The sequence below is a fragment of the Amblyomma americanum genome, chromosome 6, assembly GCF_052857255.1.
Source record: "Amblyomma americanum isolate KBUSLIRL-KWMA chromosome 6, ASM5285725v1, whole genome shotgun sequence".
NCBI classification, from domain to species: Eukaryota; Metazoa; Arthropoda; class Arachnida; order Ixodida; family Ixodidae; genus Amblyomma; species Amblyomma americanum.
This window is the reverse complement of record NC_135502.1, coordinates 49,711,641-49,739,347: the sequence shown is the minus strand read 5'-3', so window position 1 is coordinate 49,739,347 and position 27,707 is coordinate 49,711,641. Positions and strand designations below refer to the sequence as shown.

The following is a 27,707-nucleotide window of genomic DNA, read 5'->3' as shown; positions in this document are numbered from 1 at the left end:
GTCCGTAGCTCACTGGGCAGCGCACTGCACGTGACATGAGGAGGTCGTGACTTCGGGTACCCCTGGTGGCTTATGGTAGTCTTTTCTTCTAGTTGATGTTAAATTATCTCTTATCAGAAATTACTACGGCACTAATTAACTTTCTGCTTTCAGCAACACTGCCTTAAACAAGTTTCGCTATGTGGCTCAATGGTCTCAATGGCTGTTACTGTCTGGACCGTTGGCGTGCGAAGACATGAGAAAAAACAAGTGTTCAATTAACGAAAATATCGCAACACGGTGCCTAAATATTGGAACTGACAACAGCTTGCTGCTATTTTATGCAGCGTACAAGTTTTCCTCGGCGTTTTGGAGGCGCATTTCAAGGCAGGCACAAACAGTAGGGGAGCCACAATGGGTTCTAGGCCGGCCAACAGCACACTTAGGAAATGGCTCTGAAACACAGGACGGGAAGCAGTGATATTTGTTGAGGCAGAACTTTTGAGGATAGAAACCATAGTGACGTGCATGCCCATGAGAAGAATATTTCGTTTTTCACATGAAGTTGTCAGCGTTCAAGCTCTTCAGAAGTGGTACAAAAATTCAAGCACCTGTCCCAGGTTCAGATGATTACACATCTTAGTTTTCCACACGTTTGTGAATCAGTGATAAGGTACCTTTATTACACATTCCATAAAAAAATTGTGTGCCAAGTGCATCGTTGTTTGAACGCGGTCATACCTTTCATAGAAAGTGCACCAGAATCCCGCGTTTTGTTCGTCTACAAAAGAAATACGTCTCTGCACAAAATAACTTTTACAAGTTCCCTGAGATATGCTTTGTGATATGGTGTGTCTGCTTTATTGTTTTCGAGCGAACATATTCGTTGTACACGCACGCTGCAATAACAGTACGCCAGGGAGTAAATTGACAGCCCACTTTAAGAATATTGTGAGCCCCGTAGTTTGCATATCCACATTCAGATGTGGAGACCACAAAGTGACGTGGAGGTTTGGAATTCCTCGCTGTTGCAATGCGTCGCCTGCTATGCTCGTGATTATCAGTTTTTGCGCTCATTATTGTTTGGTTGTCTCTAGTGTCTTCCGTCAAACTGTGCTTCAAGATGATGCTTAGCTGGGCGAGCTCGACTCGATTCATAAAACTCAGGCTGAACAGACAAGGGCGGAAATGAAGAAAATTCACGCACGATCGCTGTCTCACAGTTTTCTTTAACGCGAAAGCAGAATTTATACTACATTGAAATTAAGAACATCAAAAGTGTCAAAAATGATAGGTAAAAAAGGCATTGGTAAAAAAAGTTAAAAAATTAAACAAATGCTTCCAGGATAGATTATTTGACCGTGGTCACGAGATAGGCAAGCTATTTTTTTATCAAAGAGATAGATTTCGTGTAGAACTGGGTAACATTTGCGTCTTCCAGCGTGTTTACGTAAATGAGAAAGTGGTGACGCCGACAAAAGATTTTATTACTCACACTGTTCACTGTACACGCTGTGCAAAGGGCAAGGGCTACCCGCTCCTCCGCGAAACTTAGGTGCTTTCTAAGGGAGGCGAGCAGAGCACGAAAGAAATTACCGAAGCTTGCTTCATAGGCTGAGGTGCATGTAGCTTTGTGAGTGACCTTGCTACGTCTTTGACAAAGAAAAAACAGCGTTCGTGGCTCGCAACAGCGGTCAAATAATGTACCCCGGAAACATTTTGTTTTTTTTTGTTCTGAAGTTTTTGAACATCTGTTTTGTACCCATAATTTTCATGTTTTTTTTTGTCTTGCACATTTGTTGTCATGCAACAAAGAGACAAGTTGTGATACAGCCCTCGTGTTTGCCTATTTTCTTCTGTCATCCTTGTGTGTTCGCGATGAATTATAACTATGAAGGTGTGCTTCCTCAAAAAATTCTAGCGCTGGGCAGTAGATCGTTTATGTCTGTAACAAATTAGCAGTGTGCTCGGCGTAGTCAGCCGCCTTATCGCTTCCGTCGCAGGCGCCACTTTAGTACAAAGAAGGCTATCGCCTTGAGAAATAGGTCCATGCCCAGCAGGATGCCGAACTTGACCGGGAGGTAGGCGTGTTGCGCGTCCAACTTCTCCAGAATCTCCCGTGGCTCGCTGAGGAAGCAGAAGCTGTCGTCGTCACAGTCCAGTTCCTCGCGGCCATGACCGTAGATGGCGTGCAGCATGCCCTGGTGGGCGTGGTACACGTGTGACGTGTACGTGATCCAGGCGAAGGCCGGGTGCAGATGGCGCACTTGGACGAAGTATCCACAGAACAGAAAGGATGGCGCCGCCGCTGGCAGCGCCACGAACAGGGCTGTCTGCGAGACGAGGCGAAGAGTGGCGTCAGACATAAGCAGACATAAGATTACAGCCGCCTCGGTACACATCGCGCCCTCTGCACCATGCTCTCAAGAGTCGCATGTTCTGTCCACCAGACCAGAAGAACTTGGGCCGATGACGTAGGCCAGGAAAGCTGAAAGGCGAGGTTAGAACCTGCCAGGCCGCATCAAAATTTGCCGAGCGGTTTCTTCACAATCTGACCACACAGACGTTTGTCAGTAAGGCAACCGTATTGTTTAGGTGCTCTTGCGGGTCAGCGAGTATGTGAAGCTCTCGTCGCAGTGTTTTGTTCAGTTTATTATTTGCTTTATCTTCATGCCAAAAATGTATTATAACCCCTCCCCTCTCTCTACTTTTTCCGCCAGATCACTACGAATATCCTGGCGCCAAACCTATCTTCTGTGCGTCAGTAGGCAAAGAAGTCGTGGTTGCGTGATGCCAATGAAAACGGCCTTTTTCTCCAGTAATAATTTCTTTTCCTTCCTTTTCGCATCGTTCTAAAAGAAACCGGTACTAGGGAAAAAGGCTTTTTTCATTGCCGTTACGCCGCCACATCAATAAAATTCGTCACGCGTGTTTTTGGGCAAACATGTCGTATAAAATACTTTTTTTTTCCTCTTTCGATGACAGCAGCAGGAATGAGAGCTTGTCGGTCGTGTTCACCAGCCCCTGTCTTCCTGCGCGCTTAACCTCAAATGTGGTTTTTCAACTAACCCAGACCTATTCCGTAATGAGAGATCTATTGCCCTTCCAGGCGACTATCGAGTGATGCAGCAAGCCAGCGTCTCTTAGCAACTGAAGCAGACGGTTGCGCGGAATCGAGTAAGGCGGCCTGTATTGCTCCGGCTGCTATTTGTTAGCTCAGCCTGGCGGGAACAATGGAGTTAAAAATAACTAGTCATCAGGGGCTGCTTTTATGCAGTTTCTTTGTGAATCAGTCGCTTTTAATGGTTTTTCTTCATGTTTTCAAAAGAAAAAGTAAATTGATTGGTTAAATTTTACCTCGAACTTAGTGAGAAATAGGAAGACATCTCCGCATCGTATCATCAGCGTACGTGTAGTCAACACCATCCAAAGACAAACGCAACCATCTGGATTATTTTGTTGCGGTACAAGCCACTAAAGGAAAAACTTCAGAAAATATGACCATTTGGTTTCAGGTGTGTCTTCATCTTTTCACTCCAGAGCAGTGAGGCGACGGACCACTTGGAGGAGAAATTCGAAATTAATGCGTGGATTTTTTCACATAAGGTGCAGCGACAAGACAAACGGACTTCAGAGACATCACGACCAGGCTTGCACAGCGCCGCCATACCAGAGAGGAGGTAGGAAGGGGGCGCTAAGCCGACGCGGCAGCGTATACATGCTCCTTCCAACCGGATCGGGCGGAGTTAACCCACCCGATGCAGTCGCGCTGGCCCAGCTCGACTCGATGGCCACTTAGCTCGAGCCGCTAGCATTTACATGAACCCCACAACCGGTTTCCAGCCCGACAGCCTACTCTACCTGACTTTTGGGGGGCTCATGAAAACGCCCAGAGTGGAAGGTACGCCTTTGGGATTGCTGTTCATATGCAGCTATCCTCATGAAATGATTTTGTTCGTGGCCACGAGGAACGTATGACTTATAAATTGCACACGCTCTTCAGATGACTTGTTGCTGGCTGTGTGAGGCAATCAAGGTCTTTTGTGCACACAGATATGCACACTCATTTATAAAGAATCGCCTCTGCAAGTGTGTAGGATGGTCTTTAGGCAGTGCTTACTTGAAGGAAATCACCTTCTAGGCTGAAGCCGAACAGCCCGCAGCGGTGCCGCAGTCACTTTTGCGTTAGACCCCTGTTGTTAAATTCTTGGTTTCGATTACGACTGTGGCTGCTGCATTCTGATAACGGCGAAATTCAAAAATACCTGCATCTTGAGCTATGCCAGTGCATGTAAAGAAAAAAACTCAGATTGTCTAAATTAATCCGCAGCCCTTCGCTACGGCGTCACTCATTCCCGTGCCGCCTCGGGGCGTTTAAGTCAGCATACCTTATATCACAAAGCAACACGGTTCATTTGAAGGTGGCTAATACATAGGGTCGAATCGCTTTGCAGAAACAGTCAATTATCTTAAATTGAAGGCCCTACCAATGAGGCATTGTTGCGTCTCCCAACGTGCGGTCGGTCGATGACAGAAGCGCGCAGCTCTGCGAACCTGTGGCACCAGCGTGCAGCGTGTTTGAGAACGAAAACGAGAAAGTTATGCCATTCCAGGGGTTCTCGTCCCTTCGAGAACCTGCCTTGCTCCGTGGCAAGTTCTGTCAAAGAGAATGTGTGAATTCTGTAGCGCTCACTGCTTGGAACCCGCTAAATTCCTGCATTATCCGCGGCTGTCTTGAACTTCGTCCTTCTGATTCATTCGAACACTAGTCGAAAATGTGGCACTTTTTCGACCTTAACAGGGCACCACGGGTATATAACGGGGGCTGTTTAGGACGTTGATCGGTTTCTTTAAATTCCCCGTCCGCTCAAGTGCTGAGCACGGAAAGGTCGTCCTATTGATCCTTTTACAAAGCTCATACGACAACCACTCGCTATAATGACACCAGCTCATCCGTACAGGACTCCTACGCTGGGTATTTAAGTTATGAAGCGCCACCTCGCGTTAGCAAAAAAAGTCGGCTGGGTTGTACCATGTTGGCTCCGCCGCTGGCGCAGCACTTATCTCGCCGCATTTCTGCGTCAACGTGCACTATGTCCTGTCCCTTCGGGAGAGCGCAGAGTCAACACGTTTCACGGATGTCGCTGTTATCCGGCGGTAGCATATATCTCTGCGTAAAAAAGAGTGCTGCGCATGCCTTGTGGCGAAATATATCAGGCAGGACACGTTTATCTTGCCGTGTAGCCGTTCGGCTCAAAACATCGTCACCGTTGCGCTACTGCTTCTTGCGTCGTAGGCTGTCATGAACAAAAAACAATTACAATAATCGGTTATGCCGTTTTACTTCAAAGTAGCACGAAGCTGGACTACGGTGCGATGGATACGGGTAGTCCGGTTCACTGCTTCAGAGAAACAACCTCCGCGTTATGCTGGCTAGATGCTTCACCAGATCAAAGCTGAAATATTTTGTACGCGTGTTCATTCATCGCAGTGAGGGATACTCTGTTCAGAAGTTGTGAAAATGAAAACGGCGCATCAAGCCGCAAACTTCAGTGTAATTAAAACTTTCGGAAACTCGTTGAAAACAACAAATGCCTTTAACGCCATGACAAGTGTCATAGGCTAAACAAATTAAAAAAAAACATTTCGCCAATTCAAGCCGAAAGAACAATAGACTGGAAGTCGGAGCATATTCATCATACGTAACCAGCCGGTTACGTAGATACAATTGCAAGTGCATACAACTAAGTTTATGGCAAGGCAATTGAGCAGCAGAAAGAGGTTCGCGCATTCTCGCTGAAACCTACATAATGGCGTGCAGTCAACAAAGGCCAATTGGTCCGGCCGGCGGAAAAGTGTCGAGCAGCAACACACGACTGTTTGCGCCTGAAGCTACTCATTCACGCTGCCTATCAGTGTTGCGATTTTGGTGCGTTCACAGGCCTGAATTTAGTCCCATGTAATGCTTTCCTAAAGCCCCACTTTGTATGACACTCGCCTGGCCAGCGACTGGCAGCGCGCTGAGTATTCGCCTCCGATTTCGGCAGGTCTAATAAATACCTTAATTTGGGTAATTTATAATGTTTTCACAGCGTTCCAACCGTCAAAACATTTTGAGCACATTAAATGTGTTGTAATAGAACCGAAAGGTGAGGGTTCAAGCCGGTTGCATGCATTCGGAAGCAGACTCAGGGACGCAGCCGTCGCGTAGAGCGCGCTTTCTAGCACCCGCTGCAAAGAGGAAAGCCACATCATCATCATCATCATCATCATCATCATCATCATCATCATTTGAGGCGCCCTCTGGGCAACGCAGGAGGGCTATATAGTTCGGCAATAGATTGCACGGCTGGTCCTGAGCGTGCCCTTACGCACTCGCTGGTATCTATTGCAGCGAAGGCGGGTGGCTCGGCGAAAGTTAGCTGAAACTGCGTTTCCATAGACAATGGCGGTAAAAGCACGAGTACTCCCGCCTAAAACCGCATGTCTGATTTTGAGGGTTCCATATTGTTATGGAAGATATACGTTCGGTTGCAGCTGAGGGCTGCTTATGCCTTCCGTTTGTTTCTGTAGGTGAATTTTACTAGCGTTCTCAGCCTCTACATTAACCGCCTGCCTGAATACAGCCACCGAGTTTCTAATAATAATAATTAGTTTTAGGGGGAAAGGAAATGGCACAGTATCTGTCTCATATATCTTTGGACACCTGAACCGCGCCGTAAGGGAAGGGATAAAGGAGGGAGTGAAAGAAGAAAGGAATAAAGAGGTGCCGTAGTGGAGGGTTCCGGAATAATTTCGGCCAGCTGGGGATCTTAAACGTGCACTGACATCGCACAGCACACGAGCGCCTTTTGCGTTTCGCCTCCATCGAAACAAGGCCGCCGCGGTCTGGTTCGAACCCGGGAACTCCGGATCAGTAGCCGAGCGCCCTAACCACTGAGCCACCGCGGCGGGTGAATTTCAACTTTAGTTTACTGAATGCCATTTCGCAGCCGCCTTCTGGTTTCCATGAAACGGCACGCATTTTTTTTTTTAGCCTTCGTAGTGACGAATCACTGCTTGCTGTCAGCCAGAATCGCGATCTCGTTTCCACGGCCTTGACGCGAGAATCATGCGTCTATCACGAGGACGTCTCGGTGTTCGCTTACTGCCATGATCGATTACGACTTCGAGGTCTGCGAGCGCCGCCGCCGCCGGCACGAGTTCGGCATGAATGCGCGCAGCTGGGTATACAGCGTCGCTCCGAGTCTGGACTCACCTGAAGGCTGCTGGCAGCTGAGACGACAAGCGCGATCGCTTGGCTCGTGGCGCATGTCTGCACGGCGAGTATCACCACGGCCGCGATGCGGTGGAATTCAAGAGGCTGTGAAGTGGTCCAGTGAAGGAGGCACATCATGATCATGGGCCCGCCCACCTGTGTGCAACGAGAAGGAAGGAAAATGAAAAGAAAGCAGTTAACATAGTCTTTTGCCAGAAGCTAAATACTATATGGCCTAAGAAATGGCCAAATATGGCTCTATCATGCAAAAGCGCCGCCAGTTAGCTGACAGCTGTTATTACTGCAAACACTTGATGCACAATTCGATTGCGCTTGCGCCCTAAGAAATTTTCAGCTTATCGATTTGCTGTTCGTATTATCTTTAATTCAAACCATGGGGCTCTTGGCAAAACTTTGCTGCGGATGGCTGCAAATCTGAATTCTATGGAATGAGGATGGCGATATCCGGTCTCCTATGCATAAAAGATATTTTCGGCAATAGGAGGCTGAGAATTCAGTGGGATGTGGGATGACAGTTCTTTTTTTTAATTGGTTTTTTTTGGGGGGGAAGTAAATGGCGCAGTATCTGTCTCATATATCGTTGAACACCTGAACCACGCCGTAAGGGAAGGGATAGAGGAGGGAGTGAAAGAAGAAAGGAAGAGAGAGGTGCCGTAGTGGAGGCCTTCGGAATAATTTCGACCACCTGGGTATCTTTAACGTGCACTGACATCGCACAGCATACAGGCGCTTTAGCGTTTTGCCGCCATAAAAACGCAGCCGCCTCGGTCGGATGACAGTTCTCAAAATTGAGTTTTAAGGTAGGCACGTTGCATCTGTTCTCTTAAGAGGTCCCTTCAGAATCTTGTACAAGAACTGGCGTTTTGAGCTATGCATTTAATCTCTGATTATTTAGATTTGTACCGTGCTAGTCGAAGTACAGGTAATTACGTGCACTCGATATCGGTTTTTCTTGCTGGTAACTAAAAGCAACCGCTTCTATTATTAACGGTTTGAGATCATTTCAGACGCGGTTGCAGTAATGTGTTCGGTGTTTTTGTTTTCAATCTGCCTGAGAAGCTTCACATGCCGATCTAGGGGCGTCAGATGGGCGTGTGGGCCGGCAAGCAGAAAACTTGGAATACAAGTTTTCCTAATGCGGAACATCGTATTCCGGGTATTCTGAGCCATGTTGTTCTGGAGCACATGTTTTTCTGTGAGCGACCAAAAAAAAACAAACAAAACAAAGCGCAAGCTGCGATAAACGCAAAAATTTTCACCACTTGTCGCAACAGCCTTACGTTTCTCATGTTGCTCAGTTGTGATCACAACGTCGTGAGCATATCGCAGGGCGTGCTAGTTGAACCACTAATTGTGATAAACGTTGTTGCAGCATTACTGTGCCGGCAGAACTAACGATCCGTCTTTACGGAAACCGGTTTTTGGGGTATCATCAGCGCCAGAATCTATTCACACGCTCAGACGAAGTCGAAAATACCTTCCTAAAGCGGTCTTACCGTGAACGGAAGCTCGGTGATAATCCTCGCGACGTAGTACATGCTTGGACTGTACCAACAGTTTCTGTGCTCTCTAAGTAAAACAGCCAGCTCCGTTGGAACTAAGGAAAAAAAGAAATTGAGGACTAATTGATGCATATTAATAATAGCTCGCAGTTGTGGTGCAACGTAGTGTGGCACTAGCGAGCATCAGGCACCTGACGCTCGTTCGTCGCCTGGTCTCTATTTATTTCTATTTACTTTTATTAATTTAAACCCTCAGGTCCAGAGCCATAACAGAGAGGGACCGGTAAAAATAGACAGATGGAGAGAAACGTACAGTTGTTCACATAAATGTTAAATAGCACTTGAATTTAAAATGTTAGCTAATGCTTCGCGGAACTTATATCTACTCATGCGAACCGCTTCGGCAAAAAGGTGTTCTCAGTCACGTGGGGTTCGCGACAGGAATGATTGCAACAAGCATTTAGAATTGCATGGCACCAAGCCGATTTTATGATTATGATCAGTGCGATGGAATACATAAATTTCGGAGATGTGGTGAACGCGTACAGCGGGATGATGTTTAAACTTGAAGAAAATAGCAATACGCAGCACTTTTGTACGTGATGTCGGCGATGGGAGGCAGAGATGTGTTTTCATCATAATCCTTGTGGGGTTATAGCTAACAAAAATGTAGCGTACAGAGTTATTTTGGACCATATCGAGTTCAGTAATTAGGTTCTCATGAGGTTGGTTCCATATCGGTGCCGCATACTCGAGTTGGCATTGTATTCATGTTTTAATCCCAACAGTTCTAAGTAACAAAAAAACAATAGAAATGTTTTGACATAAGTACAACCGAATATGTTGTTAGCCTTTTACTTATGTGCTCGGTATGAACAGGCCAGTTAGGACTAGAAGTAATGTGAACGCGGATGTATTTATATGACGAAACTGTAAAATGTCATCAATGTATTACGGTGGTGAGGCGGAAGTTTTTCTGTCAGCCCGCATGGCTTTACATTTCTTAGTATTTAGCGACATTAGCCATTCCTTGCACCCGTTCCCTACAGTGGTAACGTTGCAATGCAATGTCGTTACCACTCCTTATTTCGCTAAATATGCCGCAATCATCAGGAAACAATATTGGCTGAGTTTTACATAAGTAGGTTTTCCGAAAGCCATGTTGTGCTGGCGGGAAACATGTTTTATATTCAAAGAATTAACAAGACTGGCTATTATCATATGTTCGATCATTTTACAAGTTATGGTAAGGGAAATGGGAAGATAATTACTAGGGCATGTTTTGCTGCCGGACATATAGACTGCAAGCGCCTTTTCGATTTTTCAGTCTTTAAGTGACGTAGGTTGGTCTAAAGATTGCTGGAAAAATTTGGTTAGATAATGGAGGAATGCGCTGCAGTATTTCTGAGAATTCTGACATAATGTAGTCATATCCAGGAGCGGAACGTATGCTGGACCCTTCAAGGAGTTTATTGACACCTGGTGTCGCAAAAATTAAAAGGCACATATGAGGACTAAAAAATGGCTCTTATATTCTTGTCGGTCGTCGTTGGCGAGCGTAGGAGCGAACCAGAATGTTCCCCTTCACTGCACAATCCCAGTTTCAGAGGCAGTTGGGCAAACGCGAGACCACGGTAAAATGTAGGCGTCGCTTTCTTGAGAACTTGAGGTTAAAGGTTTGTTAATTTATGATTACTCTAATTATTTTGTGCCCGAATTCTTCACTTTACTATACTGAACATTCTATGATAATATTAATGCATTTAATTAGGTGCGAAATAAGTACATAAATTTGTATTTCTTTTGGAAATACAGTGTAATAAGTGGCGGGTTGCATGCAGCATCTTGATGGCCAGATGAATTAGTCGTCCGATAATATGATTGAAACTATACGGGATGGTAGCGGATATTGTGCGGGATATTGTTCTTCATATTCTTTTTTACGAATTCACATTTGGGCTGCTTCACTGTCACAAGTGTGACGTCACAGCACGCGCATATGAATATATGCCAGAGGCTGCTAGCGAATGGCACTAAAAAAAGAGCCAATTTCGAATCATATACCAGAACCTGCACACTCCATATGCACAAGTATACACTTAATGAACCACGCAACCTAAACTAAACGTTCCTAGGAAATCATGCATTTCTTAAATGAAGCTACCTATGTACCTTTTTTGGAGATAACTCGCTAGATAGTATTTTCGTTTCTTTTTTTCCCTTTAACCCTGCTTTCTCTATTGCCCGTTTCCAAATGCGTGTACATCAGCAGATATTTCCTTCCGGTGATATTTTTGATTTCCGTCTCGTGTTTTAGACATATTTTAACACGTTATGCGAAGAATATCGAAATAGCAGCATGGCTGATGTTACAATAATAGTTTCCGGGGCCCAAGGTGAAGTCCGCTGAGTGCGTTCTCTATCCAAAGGTACTATTTAGGGTCATTCCATATAAACGTCGGCAAAACAAAATTATTATACTTGCATATGAGGACGGTAGGCATAATGGACTGGAAGAGGATGATTGCCAGAGATACGAGGAACATGGCGGCGTTATTCATCACCCGTGTAGCGCGGTTTCCCACGTCGTAGTACATCATGGTGAGAAGTGCAGAGAAGAATAAGTAGGCTAAGATCCGAAGCTGTGACGCCACCTAGTGGACGAAGAGAAAAGGAAGAGTCCTAGATCGGCGATGTCAATTGTTTCCTCAGTCTTAAGAGAACAACGTTTGTCAAGAAGACAAATTCTTCTGCATTTGTCGATTGTTCACAACACGTGCCATAGAAATCTGATAACCGTTCTGAGTGAAGTTTCACCGCATGCAATACCGCAAATAGCAGTAAAACATACATAGGGTGAATGGTGCCAATATTCGAGATGTGTTTCTATAAACCTTACCTTGTTCCTAACAATGCAGACGAAACACCTCTTCAACAATACTCCGAACTGAAGAAAGGCGTTGGCGTTTATTTTATACAAGCTCCCGTCAGCTTCTTTTTCCTGAAAGGGACAAGAAATCTTGAAATACGTGGCTTTTCGATGATACGAGCACAAGTTTGACTTCTGGAAGCAGTGCCGTTATGGCTAGCAAGTCATTCGCTCAAAAGTATTTGCTTGAAATGAAATATCTGGTAAGCCGTTAATGATTTTGTTTTCATAACCTTTGGTTTTTAGTTTTTAGCAGAACAGATCCTACTGCAGAGCACTGAAGAAAATCTCTTGCGCCGTATGGTCTTGACAAGTACTATACATTTCGTTTATCGGAAAAACAGATTCTAGGTTTAGATGTATCGCGGATGAGACTTGATTACAGCCGCTTTTGGTCGTCCTACGCTTTATTAGTAAACGTCTTTTAAGTTGGTGGGAAATTTAACTTATTCAAATGTAAACCACTCCTGTCTTGTTCGCTTTTACTGCTACAGGCATCAATGCGCAAACGGCAACCCACCGTTGATGAATTTGTTTCATCATGAAATCCTTGTGGAGGTCGGTGATAAAGCCAGAACAGCTTGTTAGGAATGTAGCCATGTTTGCATACATTAGTTTACAAAGATGGGTTTAATATAATGTGCACTTACCGCGTCTGTCATTACTCGTCCCCCGTAGGCTGTTAGCTGCGGATGGTCAAAGCCTTTGCCGCCGTTGTCAATAACAATACCAGGTCTGAAAGACCTCGCGAGTTGTTTACTCAATTCTCCATGTTCTCCAGACGCTATCTCTGTAACTTTGGACGTAAAAAAACAAAAAATGCACATAAAATTTGTTCCTGCATCAAAGTAAGGCTCTCTAAGTGCGAGGAATTGAAATGCAGTGCTTAAAAAATAACTCTTGTGTGAAAGAAAGAAGTAGGAGCCTAATTTTAGCTAACATTGTGCATTGCAGTGCAAGGATTTTGGTATCCATTTCTTTCCAGTCAGCCCAAGTTATTTTAGTGGGGCCTCAAAGAGATGATAGAGAAAATGAGACCACTGGAAATGAAACACAAGAACTCTGCCTTTTGTAGTATTTAGTAAAACTCACAGAGCTTTTATTCTAGCTGCCTTTATTCGTGACGATAACTGTGATGTTGAAAAAATGAAGCGAGAACGAACGGGAGAGTTAATTCTATTTTCTAGGTGCGTAGCATCTTTATTGTTTTTAAAAGCTTTTTGCTTGGTATTTGTGCCAGTCCTATTTTGTAGTAAACATGCACTAATATTGTAGCTTGCAAAGTCTTATTGAGGCAATGGCAGCGCTGTAAGATACTGACTAGGCTTCGGGAAAGAAGGACAGTTTTCGTATCTTGAGAAGTTGACTCACTGAAATCTGATGGATTATGATGTATTGGACAGTGAAGATTCTGAGCGGCCAGAAACGGTAGCAATTTGTCGACAGGACCATTGTAAATGCACATTCCCTCCGAGATCATGTATAGCTGAAAGGTGAATGTGTGCCGTTATTGCAGCTACCGTTTCTGCAAACTGAGCTATCCTATCACCCTGTAACATGGGTATATTTAATATTTTTTTTAATCATTTATGCTGCGAAAAATATGCTCCTGAATTTCATCAATGAGAGTAGGCCATGTCTGGGCGCACTTACCTTGTCAAAATGTGAGAACAACGTCGCGCTTGGATTGTGAATAGAACAGAGCACAGTGTGACCGCATGCGGCTAGGGACTTCAATACCAGCACGCATCTCAGCGCTGAGCTGCTGTCCAGGCCACTGCATCAAGCGGTGAAGGGTTCAGGAGCTTTAAAACTTTTTATGCGTTGTTTTTACGCAACCTTCACGCGCAAAGGCAAGATACTCATAAAGTGTATAAAGCCAGAGAAAAATACAACTTAAAGGGAGTTTAGAAATTTCTATGCTTATACCATGCAGGCACGTAACTAGATCTCTAGGTTAAAGTCAATTAATCACTATAAAATGCATTTCGAGAGCGTTAACATTTAGGACTGCTTTATCGAGTGACTTAACCACTTTGCCAACGTTAATAAAAAGGAAAAGATCCCACTCGAAAAATACGACAAAATGTTTTGTCATTATTTTCTAACGGCTGATTTTCCTGCATCATTGTAGCATTTTTCTGTAGTAGTGTAGTACTTTTTTATTAAAGGCTGCAAGAGGGCACTTGACATAATATTATGTTGGTGTTGTGCGCTGCTTAAAATTTACGCGGTAACAAAAGTTACGAGCCAGAGCACTACAAAAACCGGTCTCCACATCAAAAAAAATTTTCTGTGTATTTCAATAGAAGATGTCCTGAATTCTGTAGTATTGATTTCTTAGTGGTCTTTGCACACAGTTGCACAAAAAAGCAAAGCCAACGGGTTACTTGTGTGTCATGTTGGCTCGTCGCTGCATAAAATGTCTGCAAGTATGCTTGTGCCAGCGCTATCGTCCTCGTTGCACGCATGCGCAAGACCGGCATTACCTGCCGTAGATGCCACCAGTTCCAACCAGCTTTCGCCTAATAATGAGATAAGAAAATAAGCTAAATCTACTAAGTTTTTTTGTTGTTTTACTGAGGCTCATCGCTATTTTCCGCTATGTGTTTCTAAGCCATCAGGGGCCTTACCTGGTTGGCTCGTCTAAGAATATCACTGGAGGATTGCTAATGAGCTCTTGTGATATAGCCAGCCGTTTCCGCTGGCCTCCAGAAAGACAGCTTGCCCTTGTATTCTGGCACTCTCCAAGGCCCCAGCGGTGTAAAGCGTCGTCCACCTTTGTTTGGGATACGTGTACAGGGGAGAAAATAAAAAAAACAACAACATTGATTTCTTTATTGTTGTCGAAAGTTTCTTAGCCTGGCCTTTTTATCACAAATATCAATATGAAGGAATTTAATATTTTCTGCTGAAAATAACTTTTTTTCAATAATTAAAACTAGAGAGAGAACATACACCCATCCAATTCTCTAACACTATCACTCGGGTGTTGAATAAGCAGCCGTATAGCGGGTTCCGCTCCACTCGGCCACAAAACGCCGTAGGGTTTTCTGCTTGACTCTGAGGCGATACAGTTAAAAAAACATGACCAAGCGCACCTTCAAGTGCTATGGTATTTAATTTACGCAAGTGAACCTACCCTTGTCGAATTAAAGAACGTTTGCGGACCTCGCTGCTCATGCTCTGATCACCAGTACGTTTGATTACGAGGAAACTTATGTTCTCACCTAAGCTCAAGTTCGGTATTCATTCCGTTGTGCGTGATTATTTAAAAAAAAGTTTCATTGGTGTTGTAAAAAAGAATTGAGCGCATGGTATAGACACAAGGCTGGGAGTAAAAGTTGTGTATACCACGCGCTGTAATCTGCACGGCATGCTGGTTTTGCGAGATATTTCTTCTTTTATCTCGACTCGAGGACGAGCACAAAAGATAAAGTCGAGCATATTACTCGCTTTTAGATAATGGCGGTCACTTCCTGGTTTGTCTCCAGAGTTAACGCTGCCGGAAACTGGCACGGCAATAGCACCGATATAATCGTAGCTTGCCTGTTGTTTACCATTTTTCCTCTACACAAGGCACAGTGTCATGTAGTTATGTAAAGAAGTAAAACCTCTTTTTATGTACAAAAATATTCTAAATAGCATTTCCACTTTTTCTACACCTGGGTTTAACAGCACCTTTAATTTGGGGAAATAAATGGTAGGGTCGTCTGTGAATGAAGTCGAGCGTTTTTTTTAATTAAAAACGAACATTACGGATTATTTCGCATCGAGGAAATCATTCATTTGAGAAAAAAAAAACACCGGCAGGCCCACGTGAAACGGACTTCAGGAAATTTTTAATGTATCCTCGAAATGTGCGCAGAGTGCCTGTTTTTACCTCAGCTGCGGTAGCCCTCCTGGAATAAAATTACTAGTCTCTTTTTTGTGCGCCTTTGCAGGCAAATCGTGCGGCGAATAAGGTTTGCTCGCATAACGGACTCTTTCATTTATTGCAACGTCCTGGGTATTTTCAAAGCAGTACACTGGAATGAGAAACCTGAAAACGTCCACTGTCATAAACGAGAGTCGCGGTGCGTTCATCATGTACCGGTTTGTGGGCCAACGCTTGCAGGTAGCCGCACAGTCGCATTCTGAGCAGTGACTTTCAGATGTATTAGGGACCGTGATCTTACACCGGCAACATGTACGGCAGAAGACCTGAACTATACGAGAGCACCTGAAGCAGAGCAGCGGGCTAATGAATTGCGTATTGGTTCTTTGGTTTCAAATGAAACAAATTCTAACTCTTAAAGTAAAGCATTGTCTGGGAAACAAGGCTCTTCCTGTATAGTTGATGCTGCATAGCTGTAATTATTTACCATAACTGCTACCAACAGCTTTAAAGTAGACTATATAAAGCGTAGTGTGTGTCTTATAAATAAAATAACCGCAAGAACCGCTTTGTGCCGCTAGTAATTACGGGAACGAAGCTTTGAGGTTGAAATACAAGAAATACCTTGAAATATGGCGAAAACAGCATAGCGAGCAGTACAAAGAAAATTAAATGTGTAACGAAAAAAGATAAATACAAAAACAATAGAAGCAGTATGTATTAAGGAGCAAAAGGATGTGAGGACAGAGTTGCTGAAATTACGAAACGAAAATCGACTTGGAAAGAGCAATAATTGCTGAACCCGATATGTGCTAGTCTAGTTGAATAATACAGCGAACACCTTAGAACTTGAAGATTTTTTCAGAAGTAACAGAGAATCCGGTAAAAAAGTAGAATAGTTTATTGGGGAGTGATTGGATTACGAAATGCATATAGCTAGGATGGCCGTGGCTGGTGCCAGACAAGTGTGAATGGATACCAGTGGCAGAAGTGTCCGCATCAGACCTCTCGACCAAGCTAGTGATGATGAATAAACATTTTGGCTTCTTTAGGGTGTGAATGGCAACTGCAGCAGCAGCTTGTGCTAATAGACAGTTTTAGCTGTGCATACGCGAGTGCTTGCGTACGCAAAGCGCTACGGCGCTGCGTGCGTTAAGGTGTCCGCTCCGAAGTATAGTTTTAGCTGGCCGGGCCGTAGCGTCCCTCAGGCGTACGAAGCGCCATCTAGTGACAAGACGTCAAAGCACATCAACGCTCGGTTGACGAAAATTTCATCCGTAATTACTTATAACTAGTGTGAGTGCATTGGGAGCCTTTTTTTTGTTCCAAGAAGAAAAACTATGCAAACCGAAGAAAATGCTAAAAGTTACCGGCTAAAAGCTAGAAAACTGCTTCGCCAGGTGTCGTTGCTAACGAGGAAAACACTGCATTTAGTTAGGCCTAGGAGTTTGAAAATCGCCAAATTATCTGAAAAACAGGGACTAGTTATCGCTTATACCGCTACGTGTGGGCAAGAGTAGGCGAAATAAAAGCGAACCGCTACCATTTGAGCGAGCTATTGCGTCGGAGAATCCAGCGGCGACATGCATTTTTTCCGGAGCGGGCGAGCTGGGCGCCGCCATCTTGTCAACGTTAGCGTACGCAAGCCACGCAAGCGTCGAAACGCAAACTCCGCTGGCTAGCGTACGCACGCGAGACGCAGGGCTTGCGCTTGAATTCTGCGCATGCGCACTACCGTCCCCGCCAACTCCTTGCGTACGCTACGCCGTTGCGTACGCACAGCTAAAACTGTCTAATTATGGTTGCTTGCTATCGCCGCTCTTACCCGTCGGTAGGCTATATTACAACTTTGCATGACTTACAATTTCGGCTCTTTCGAAGCTTTTCAAGGATGGTGTGCGGAGCTGGACACTCATGCTAAGCGCTTCACGCACAGTTAGTTCGGGAAGGAGGCAGTCATCTTGCATGACGTAGCAGCTCTGCATGTTGAACAGCTTCGTGTCCCGGACGCAGCCGTTGACTTGAACCTCGCCATTGTAACCTTTGTCGCTGTGGGCAGACGAAAGCCATCAGAACCATGCATCTAGTCCTGTTATAAGAAGTACAGAGTACTGCATCAAATATCAATTAAACATACGACCTGTACATGCATCTGCTGGTAAGAATGAAGCAGCTGCCGTTGATCGGCTGTGTCGAGGTTTAAGAGAGAACACGGGCTAGCTGGTTGTACATGACTTGTTTTGACACGCAGTGTACGCCTACATCGCTTTAAAGTAAGTGAAAATTATCTCCAGGACTGAACAGTTCTGCGTAATTACAAATGGCGTTTAACACCAGAGCGCACAAGTAGTCAGTGCCGTCATAATCTGCTTAAGCCATATGTAAATGATTGTGTGAGTAGAAGCATATAAGTTGTGTATGTAAGTGTGCGTTTCTCTATGTAGGTTATTATAGAATGGCGGCGTGTTATTCTTAATAGACCGTGTTCTCCAGGAAGTGGGATACGATTAAATAAAAGATAAAACGCACTGTAAATAGGGAGTAGAAAATTTGTTGCAGGATGCTTGTACTTCAGGCCCCTTAGATTTCATCATGCACACGTAAATTTTTGCTGTACAGTTTTGACAAACGGTGCATATTTAATATTACACGAACATTGCACTATTGCCAGCGTGCGCGGTGACATCTGTGCCGGCACAAAATTATAATGGCATAAGGACTGTATAGGGCGATTGGTTTTGTTTGGTTTAGGAGGGTTTAACGTTCCAGAGTGATTCAGGCTAAGAGGGAGGCCGCAGTGAAGCTCTCCGGATAATTTAGACCCCCTGGGGCTCTTTAACGTGCACTGACATCACACAGTACACGGGCCTCTAGAATTTCGCCTCCATCGAAATTCGACAGCCTCGGTCGGGATCGAACCCGCGTCTTTCGGGTCAGCAGCCGAACGCCATAACCACTGAGCCACCGCGGCGGCTGCATAGGGCGAATATATGGGAAATAACAAGGAAGTTTTGTTACCGCAACGAGTCAAAGCCCTCGTTTAACTGGAGCAAACGCAGCTATACTGACTGCTTCGTTATTTCCACGTAAAATGTATTGTAGAGATCCGACAAGAGTGCAGGAACCAATGGTTTCACAGTACGTAAAATCGAGCAACTAATGGTTTTGCTATCATAATACTGTCTGCATCAGTTAAGACGCACCGGAGGTGGTTGTGGAAATCTTGGAGATCTGACTTGAATGAAGAGGAGGCCGGAGACTCTTTGTGATGGAGATTAACGACTGTTACAAAAATATTTAGCAGGCCAATATACAGGTGTCGAACAAGTGCGACAATCTGCGGCCGCTCTAGCCGACCGCCGAAAGTTGCAGCCAAGGAGTCCGCCTCTCAGCAACACAGCCTGGCGCACATTACGCTAGTGAGAGCCAGATAGAGCCTTAACCTAGAATTCGCTAGCCTAGTCGGGACTCTGTTATCGCGCCTTTTTACACGTTTTTAAAAACATCGAGGACAGAGAAGTGGTGTTGGTCGCCTCCTGGGACCAGCTCTAGTATTCTAAAAAAAACAAAATCCTCATAATGCATCATCAAGGCCCTCGAGGGTTGGGCATCGGACCAAGGACCTCGCTGAAACAAACAAACAAACAAACAAACAAACAAACAAACAAACAAACATCATTCAAAACCCTCAATAGCGCGCACTTCTCGCCTAGCCCAACGCGATGGACCCATCGTCAAAGCGTCACAGGCGCGCCGGTAATAGTTGCCCGCGCTCTTCATGTTCTTTTGTTCGCGCCCCGAGCTCCCTGCCGTAACTACCTAGTCAAGTCCATAGTTTACGCATGCAAATTCTTGGCACTTTGCGGCACTCGAGTTACTTTTTCTCTGACTATAAAAAGAGTAATTGAAGCGAATATGTTTCGTTGAGCGCGGACTTCTCGGAAACTTCAGACCTTGCGGAGGGCGAGCTCTTACCTTAGTGGAGGCTCGCGGGGTGGAGCTAAGACGGCACTAATTGAGCGCCACCTTACAGAATTATGTACAGATAATGCTGAAACTTGCAAAACATTACCCTGCACTACGACAGCAAGGTGATGATATTCTTGAAAGGTGAATTAGAGCGACGTTATTGATCACACTTTCGGTAGTGTTTCGTGTCTGTTCCTTTCATTCATTTTCAGGCGAAATTGTGTTCCTTTTTCTTTTACACACGCGTACGTCACAGCGGTGGTATGCCTCTTGGCTGCTCACCCGAGACGGGCGGGTTGGAACCGGCTGTGGCGGTCGCATTTCGATGGAGGCAAATTGCTAGAGGCCGTATGGTCGAAATTCCCAGGAGCCTTCCACTACGGCTCCTTTCGAGACTGAGTCGCTTTGGGACGCTAAACCCCATGAAACCAAAACCAAGCAGCACGTGTACAAGCCATTTGAGATCTGTCCGATAACCCACGAGGGGCCGATTTCCCTATAACATAAAAGCAGGGGCAGGGCAGCCATGAACTTTAACTCCAAAAGCTTTAACGACGTTGAGCTGCAAGTTGTTGTGGCTGTCATCGAGCTTTGATTTTTTTAAAGGTTGTAAATCAGCTCTAAAAAATATTGATGTTGATGTTTGGTTCGTCGTTTTTTTTTTTTTTTTTACAGCTTGCAGCTTTCGCTCGCTGGGAGGAATCCTCGAGTTTACGCCAATCACCCTCGTCACGATTTCTTCAATTCTTTTCTTCTTTCACTCCCTCTCTTATCCCTTCCCTTACGGCGCGGTTCAGGTGTCCAACGATATATGAGACAGATACTGCGCCATTTTCTTTCCCCAAAAAACCAATCAATCAATCGTATGCATGTGAGCGTCTTCAACGTTACGACGATGATACACTCAGAACATTGCAGCTCCGAGCGCAGCGCGCGTACAAGCCTTTTTAGAACTGTACTGATAACCACCGAGGGGGCCGAATTCACTATAACGTAAAAGTAGAGGCAGGGCACTAGTGAGCTCTGCGCCAGATATATTTTATGATTTTGAGCCGCGAGTCTATTTAAGCTGTCATCGTGTTTTTTTTTTTCTGGAGGTTACAAGTTAGCCTTAAAAAAGATTATTGTTGATGTTCTGTACGCCATCTTTTTACGACTTCCGCAGACCGCTCGCAACGTCCGACAGCGGCATTGAGAGCAATGCTTCTGCAACAACTTATTTAATTGTGGTAGGTGTGTTAACCCCTTCTACGTGTCCTGTCCTGTGCCTGCTGCGGCCACGTTATCCACGCAGATTGACTCGGATGTAGTGATGGCATACAGGAAGAGCCCCCGCCTTGTGTTCAATAGGACCGCGGCTCGAATCCCGGGCCCGCCGCGAGAACTCCTCCGGATTAAAAAAAAAAGAAATCCGAGAAAACCTCGTGTATGAAGACAACTATATGCTTCTACGATGGAGAAAAGCGATTTTTTAAATATAGGCTTTTTCAGGTATGAAGGTTGCTGCCGTGCGCAATAATATCTGCGTTGACGGTCATCAGGAAAAGGTGAATAATATTAACCAATTGGCCTCTTAACTAATTTCTGATAATTGACTCAACTATTCCAGTTAGGCGCCTGGTTACAAACAGATTTGTAGCCAGTAGTTAGAGCCATATTAGATATTATAATTTTGAAAACGCAATTACCCTTGGCGCTGTGGCTCCAAAAAATTTCGCTATTTCGACTAGTTACATGCACTAGAGGGGTTGCTTTGCCTGCGTTGCTTTCGAAAGCGCATGTATTTCGACACGATGAAACCAAAATTTGTTGGGCCACACCGCTGAAGGAAATGGCGTTTTCGAAATTCTAAAAGCTGTTATGGGCATCAGTAAGGACCGGCTACGAATCTCTAATTGCAGCCAGGTTTCAAACTGTAATAGTTAAAAAGTTGATTATCAGAAATAACTTAACCGATCAATAAGGTAACCGTCACCTTTTTCCTGCCCCTCCAGGGCCCCTCTACTCTGCACCTCACACTCCGGCAACGGTCGCTTTGGGCAACCGAATTCGAACCGGACGCCCTAAAACCCTGACCGCTTTCCAAAGTACACTCACTTCCCTTCGGCAAAGAATTCACCCAATTATTCACTGGCTACTGCGACTCTGTTGCTTTGATGGCAGTTCAGTGGCAGTGGCAAACGAGTTCCGTTGCAGTGGCAGTACTGCATGTCGTCATCCGTGGCGCCACTATCTAGTTCTGATCCCTCGTCATAACGACGGGGACGTGGAAGGGGACACAATTTGTCCCCTTTCACGTCTTCGTCTTTCGCGCTGGTTATTCATCAGGACACCCTGTTCGCCTCTGTGTTCGACATCAGGTTCGCCGCGGCTTTTAAACGATGCTCAGCCCAATACGCCGAGATCGGGAACTAAAAGGATTTCACGTTTAGAAAGTAAACTGAGTGGTTAGGGCGCTCGGCTACTGATCCGGAGTTCCCGTGTTCGAACCCCACCGCGGCGGCTGCGTTTTTATGGAGGCAAAACGCTAAGGCGCCCGTGTGCTGTGCGATGTCAGCGCACGTTAAAGATCCCCAGGTGGTCGAAATTATTCAGGACCTCTTTCTTCCTTTATTCTTTCACTCCCTCCTTTATCCCTTCCCTTACGGCGCGGTTCAGGAAGCCAACGTTATATGAAAAATACTGCGCCATTTCCTTTCCCCAAAAAGTGATTATTGTTATTATTATTACTGCACGTCGTTAGAGGAGTATTAAGTACCGAATACAAAATTTACTCAACTAAATGGTGTTGCCTCCCATGCATCAAATGCAATGCACTGGAATTGTTTGCAGCGTTTGTTCAGGAGCTAATAATTCTTTTCTAACTTTGACTATCGAATTTCAAAGGATTGTATAAGAACATTTATATATTATGGACGGTTACTGCATCATTCGAGGGCCTTGGATGCAAGAATCATTAGAAGCACTTTGAGAAAGCTTATTCGTTCTCTGCAAAGGCAAAGCTCCTAGTGCCCAGAAGATCGATTTAGAGTTCCGACATTTTTCACGGGTAGCTGTGCAGAAATATTGATATTGAAATGACAAGAAAAGTATCAAGCAAAGCACTCTCACTAATGTCCTGAGAGGATGTTCATGAGAGTCGTTTTTCCAGCGCCGGACGGTCCCATTATTGCAGTTAGCGTTCCCGGAGCGCATCTTCCGTACATGTGGCTGATAAGTACTTTCCTGCCTGGAATCACAAGGAAAGAAATACGAGAAGCAAGTGGTCAATTGTGCCCATTTGTTGCCATTGGGGAGAGAACAAAGTACTTTTTTCAAGTGACCTGTGTCACTGCCTTCACATGAACAAAATTAACAACCTGTGTATACCAGAATGCATTGATTATCATGCACGAAGTCAGCAATGTCTTCGAACCATTTGATGATACCCAGTTTCCTATTGTAATGTTTTATGAACATTGTTTAGATCTTTTACTGGTTCCAAAAGGCGTCTCCACAAATTCATCTATGCACCTGCAACCGCTTAAACTCGATGACCTTTAGTTTATTACAAAGTCTGATGTGTTTTATTTCCTGAAAATATGAAGTTGTTTGCAAACGAACAAGTTATGCAAAAAAATTTATTTCGCTCAAATGGCACAGCAAGAAGCGGGGATTCGAATTATGTATTGCACTGAAACGACAAGAACTGAAGCGATGCAACAAAAAGCTTACTTTTTCCGGCCGGCACTTCATACTTTATGTCCTTCCATTCTAATGCAACCGGACTGCAGGTTCGATTCCGCAAGACGTCACTGTCTCCGGAAGAAGAGTTCAGGGCAACGAAGCCATTGGTGCCGTTTCGAGCAAATGTGATGGTCATAGCGTGGTCTGCAAAAACGTTTTTTTTTTCAAGTAAGAAATTTGATTGGAAAAGGTGCAGGGCGTCCTCCTTCCTGGATGCATCAATCGTTTGAAAGATCTTCGATTGGTTTCGTGGTTAGCGAAACGTATATATGTATTTTTTTCAAAGATGCATGGCTGATTCAGTCGCCGAACTAATAGTTTTTAAATGGGGCACCTAGCGAGCAATTCAATGCGAGCACACAACACAAACGCTCGCATTTGTAATAGGCGGGGCACATTGAAAATAAAAAAGGAACCCGAATGGTAACATTATAGAATACAGCTGCGTGCTTAATGTCTTCTTCCTAAAGTGGCTCCTGTAAATCTGAATATCATAGATTAATTCAAATAAATACCAGCTGTTCCCATCTTTAAATCGCAGAAGAAGATTTTTCTGGAGTTCCAGTGTGCCGAATATCTTGTCACGCAGACTACAAATAACAAACGCTCGAGACAAAGCACCAAACAAAAGAAAAAAAGCTTTATTTGATAACCACCTGAAATATACTATATGTATTTGCTAAGCATATATCGCGATGGCTTTAGTACCGATAGAGAGTTCAGCAGCAGGGACATTTAATAAAGTAGCGTTAAGGGCCTCGCCGCGAGCAAAAAATCCACTTAAAACACCCCAGAAGCAACCTAGGTGGCAAGTGGGCCGCCTAGGTCATCTGCCCTTGTGACGTCATCGCAATCCACCCAACGGATGGCTAGCAAACTGTCCACCGTGGCAGGTGGCAGTTAAAATTAAACATTGGTCGCACGCGAGACATTGCTCGGGAAGAGCAACCTAGGTCTCGCAAGCCCCACCGGTGGCAGCACCTGCCACCGCGCAAGGCCACGGCGCAGAGCCAGGAATGGTGTGAGGACTCCCAGAGATGTATGAATTTAAAGTAGAGAATGATAAATTCCGCATATAAGGGCATTAGCCCATTAACTCTATCGCGTAATAACCTAAGGTGGATTTTAAGTGTCACCTCCAGTATTTGTCCCTGTATGCGATCAAGCTTCTTAATGAATTGTGAGGAATGTTCTAGTTTGCCTGGAGTAAAAGTAGTCGAGTCGGGAGTCGAGTCGAGAACACTTTTATTTCACACAAAGTAGCATGCTTGTGTTTGCGACTGACAAGTTTGTGTGGCGGTGGAGGGCTGCCTCGTTTGAAATTGTTTTCTGTATGGTTTTATGCCACCATCGTGCTTATGATGCGAGTACATTGTACCTCTATATTCGTGGTCTCTGTATTGCTTGCTTTCTCTCTATCTGGCCACGAACAGTTCATATTATATGTTTATGTAGTCAAGTTTTTTTCGCAGTAATCTCATCTTTCACCTGGTTGTCATCGATTTTATGTGTATTTAAGCAGCATCTGCATGTCTTAACCAAATGAGTTGTTGGACCGGCTGTGGTCCTGAGAAGGAAGGCTACAACCGATTAAGTAAAAATTTCTTACGATGGTTTTCTTGAGGGAGAATAGCTTAGAAATGCCCGCTCCTATTTTGCCTGAGCTAAATGCCTATAGAACTCTCGAGGGCTTCTTTAGGTATACGTTTCCAGTCATTCTTGGTGATATCACTTTACGGTATAATTTATGAAAAAAGCTTAATATTGGCATCTGCTGTGTGCGGAGAATCCTGACCCACGTATTGTCGGAGGCAATTTTGCAACAATAGGGTTCGGTAGATTCGGTAGTTGTGCTTCTCTCGTATGACGCTCTCTTCTTTCCGCCTGAGAAAGTGAAGGCACAAAGGTGAGGTACAATGTTTCCGCAGAAATCATTCTTATCGCCAGTTTACTGTTATAGCGCTTGCTTTCTTCAGGGTCATATTATGCTTCCTTGCTTAAGATTAAAACAGGCCTTATTTTGCTGCTGTAGGCAACTGCCCTGACACAGTAAGCAGAAAATACGCAACTATTGGTGGCTTTTCGAATTCAACGTTAGCCTGGCTCAAACTTTATAGGACAGAGCTTACGTTTGCAGGGTACTTTATTTGGCATTTAAACACCAGTAATCAGCGGTCCGATAAAACAGGAGTCATCGACTTCTCAAATGTGAATCTTTGGGCTCGGCAAAGGACTCGAACGACAACGCAACAGAGCTTCCTAGCGTCACGCGCCATTGGGTCACACTGACGCAACCGCAGTCAGTGCGAAGGACAAGGCCCCTTCAAATCTCCTTGCTTCGTTGCTAAGCGACCTGGTGTACGGAAGCAGCATCGGCTACGCGCTTGTCGAAGAGAAACCCAGCATGACGCGGATTTGCAGCCATGGCCGCGCCTCCGCCGCAAACAAGGAAGCGATAGTGATAAGCGGATATTAGCGTGCGCCTTTTGCATCTTTAGTGCCTCGCGGAGGTCATATATTTATCCCGTCTTTCTTCGGGTGCAAGATGCGCTCGAGACATCGTAATATTCTCAGTGTGGATGTTTGAGGCACCCTCTCGAAGTGTATGTCAGTAGCCGGTGGCGCGGTTAGGATGGAGCATATTGACTTCAAGTAAAGGCAGGCGCTCAGCAGCAAACACGGCGCTGTGTCTTCTCTGAAGGCAAAAATTTGTGTGAAAGCATATTTGTCTTGCGGTCTGGGCTGTATTTATATGCCGTTATGAACAGTCGGCGAGGGACGAAGTGAATAACATCAGATGATTGAGTGATTGCTTGATTGTTTAACTCTCCGTACTGTACTCCACGTACAGCCATATATGTATAGTCGGAGTAGTAATTTTCTAAGCCATTTTCTTCGTTATTGTTGGACTGAGTGTTTAAAACTATTAGCTTGTGAACTTCTTTGAGGGAAAACGTTTAACGAATGTGTAGCGAAGGGATAAGCCCGTAAGTGCTCGGAATGCACAAAGGATCAATGGTTTATGAGTGCAAATCGATGGAATGGGGGGGGGGGTGTATATTACATAACAGGTTTAAATTGCACGTTTGTATAGTTGCATAGGGAAACATTCTAATCTATTTGCTTGAGTTGCGAACGCAAAAAAAAAAATGCTCAAACGCGTTTGACTGATGAGCCACTGTTTTGTGACGTTTCAGTAAGAAAGATTTCGATGGCCTCAGATTAGTTTGCGCAGCAGGCGACCTGAGCTTGTAGTCTGAAGTCAAGCATAAGAAAACTTTAAATTGCGATGCACGATTTCTCGTTAGAAGAATTAGATGTCACATTTATCTTCTCTAGCTATGTTTACATCGCAAAAAGTTTTTAATATGTAAAACAATACCTTGGAATTGCATTATATATGCCCCCCAAGGGAAAAAAACATAAACTGCAGATTGTAAATCTGCTTGGATTTCTTTTCATTACGCGCGCACGTTTTCGACAATGGCGGAAAGATGTTAGCTTTAGTTAATTTGTCGAAATCTGCGAAACGCATTGCGCCTAAATTATCAGCTGCGCTTAACTCAATGATGTATTAAGCAAATGACATTTCGCGGCTAAAACACAAGCAAATGGAGAACATTTTGAATACCAAACGCTTACCGAGGTGGCGCCTCACAGGCGTTGCGGCGGCCGCCGGAAAGCGAGTTAGTAGTGAACTTCCTGAACCGGAGTTCCAGTTTCCAGGCGTGAACGAGCTCCAACAGGAATCTCGGGAAGGGTTTCCTCCGCTTCACCGACGACACCGGAGGGAGGCCTGTGGCATGACAGCAGCATCATCGTGTCGGCTCTCCTTCCTTCTCTTTTCGTTTCATCACTCGTGCAATTGTTTGCTCTCTCACGGCCCAACTGACTGCGAAGGCCGGCGCACAGCAGTGGCAGGCGAGGAGGGGTGGCGAGGGTGGGGGTGACGGAGGAGAAGGGGCAACAGCCACCATAGAAGCGACTGTGCGCAGCTGCTGCCGGTCTAAAGCGAACACAGAAAAATCGACAGTGGCACGTGGCCGCTGGCGCGGCGTCGACACAGAGAACCCCTCCGAGGTTTAGACGACTCTCCCCTTTGCGGCAGCTGCAAAAACACAACTCGCTGTCGGCTGGCTCCCGGGCTGTCAGTGCGTTGCGGGAAGAGTGTAGAGTGGTTGATGGCAGCACGTGCTTGACGACATCGTCACTCATACTAACAGGGTGCTTGTGACATCGTTAAAATCGATGGACGCTTCATTAGGGGCAAAGTTACGACTGGGTATCTTGAAGGAGGTCGTCTTATTGAGTTCAAGTTGAAAGGCTATCCGAACACCCCTGAGGAACACCCCTGAAACTACTACACGTGAAGACGAAAGAAACAGAAATGACGGGCGCTTAACCGCATTCGTAAAGCGAGCGGTCAGCGCCAGTTCGATTGAGAAA

The 27,707-nt window shown here is 45.0% G+C and overlaps 1 protein-coding gene across 4 annotated transcripts; it reads right to left on the bottom strand.

Annotated features, from left to right (window-relative positions):
* Nucleotides 1-626: 626 nt before the first annotated feature.
* On the bottom strand, nt 627-27,135 carry LOC144136774 (ATP-binding cassette sub-family G member 1-like). Of its 4 annotated transcripts, XM_077669386.1 has the most exons (13): nt 26,904-27,135; nt 23,250-23,405; nt 22,647-22,764; nt 17,429-17,615; nt 14,323-14,468; nt 13,343-13,466; nt 13,061-13,175; nt 12,340-12,485; nt 11,660-11,761; nt 11,246-11,414; nt 8,755-8,855; nt 7,238-7,393; nt 627-2,312 (listed from the first exon to the last, which is right to left on the bottom strand). In XM_077669386.1, the coding sequence occupies exons 2-13, from the start codon at nt 23,395-23,397 to the stop codon at nt 1,965-1,967; spliced, it is 1,860 nt and encodes a 619-aa protein (XP_077525512.1). In that variant the 5' UTR covers nt 23,398-23,405; nt 26,904-27,135; the 3' UTR covers nt 627-1,964. The 4 variants fall into 4 exon arrangements, with proteins under 4 accessions (XP_077525512.1, XP_077525514.1, XP_077525515.1 ...); XM_077669388.1 differs by lacking the exons at nt 22,647-22,764; nt 23,250-23,405; XM_077669389.1 differs by lacking the exons at nt 17,429-17,615; nt 26,904-27,135 and having other exon boundaries at nt 23,250-23,386.
* Nucleotides 27,136-27,707: the final 572 nt, after the last annotated feature.

What these genes read in the sequence shown, in the direction of transcription:
- LOC144136774 (XM_077669386.1), bottom strand. Translation starts at nt 23,397, where the DNA reads ATGACCATCACATTTGCTCGAAACGGCACCAATGGCTTCGTTGCCCTG. An exon ending in GCTTCGAAAGAGCCGAAATT is followed by an intron (nt 14,469 to 17,428) that starts GTAAGTCATGCA and finishes TCCCAAACAAAG; the next exon opens with GTGGACGACGCTTTACACCG. An exon ending in TCACCGAGCTTCCGTTCACG is followed by an intron (nt 7,394 to 8,754) that starts GTAAGACCGCTT and finishes CGTTGCACACAG; the next exon opens with GTGGGCGGGCCCATGATCAT.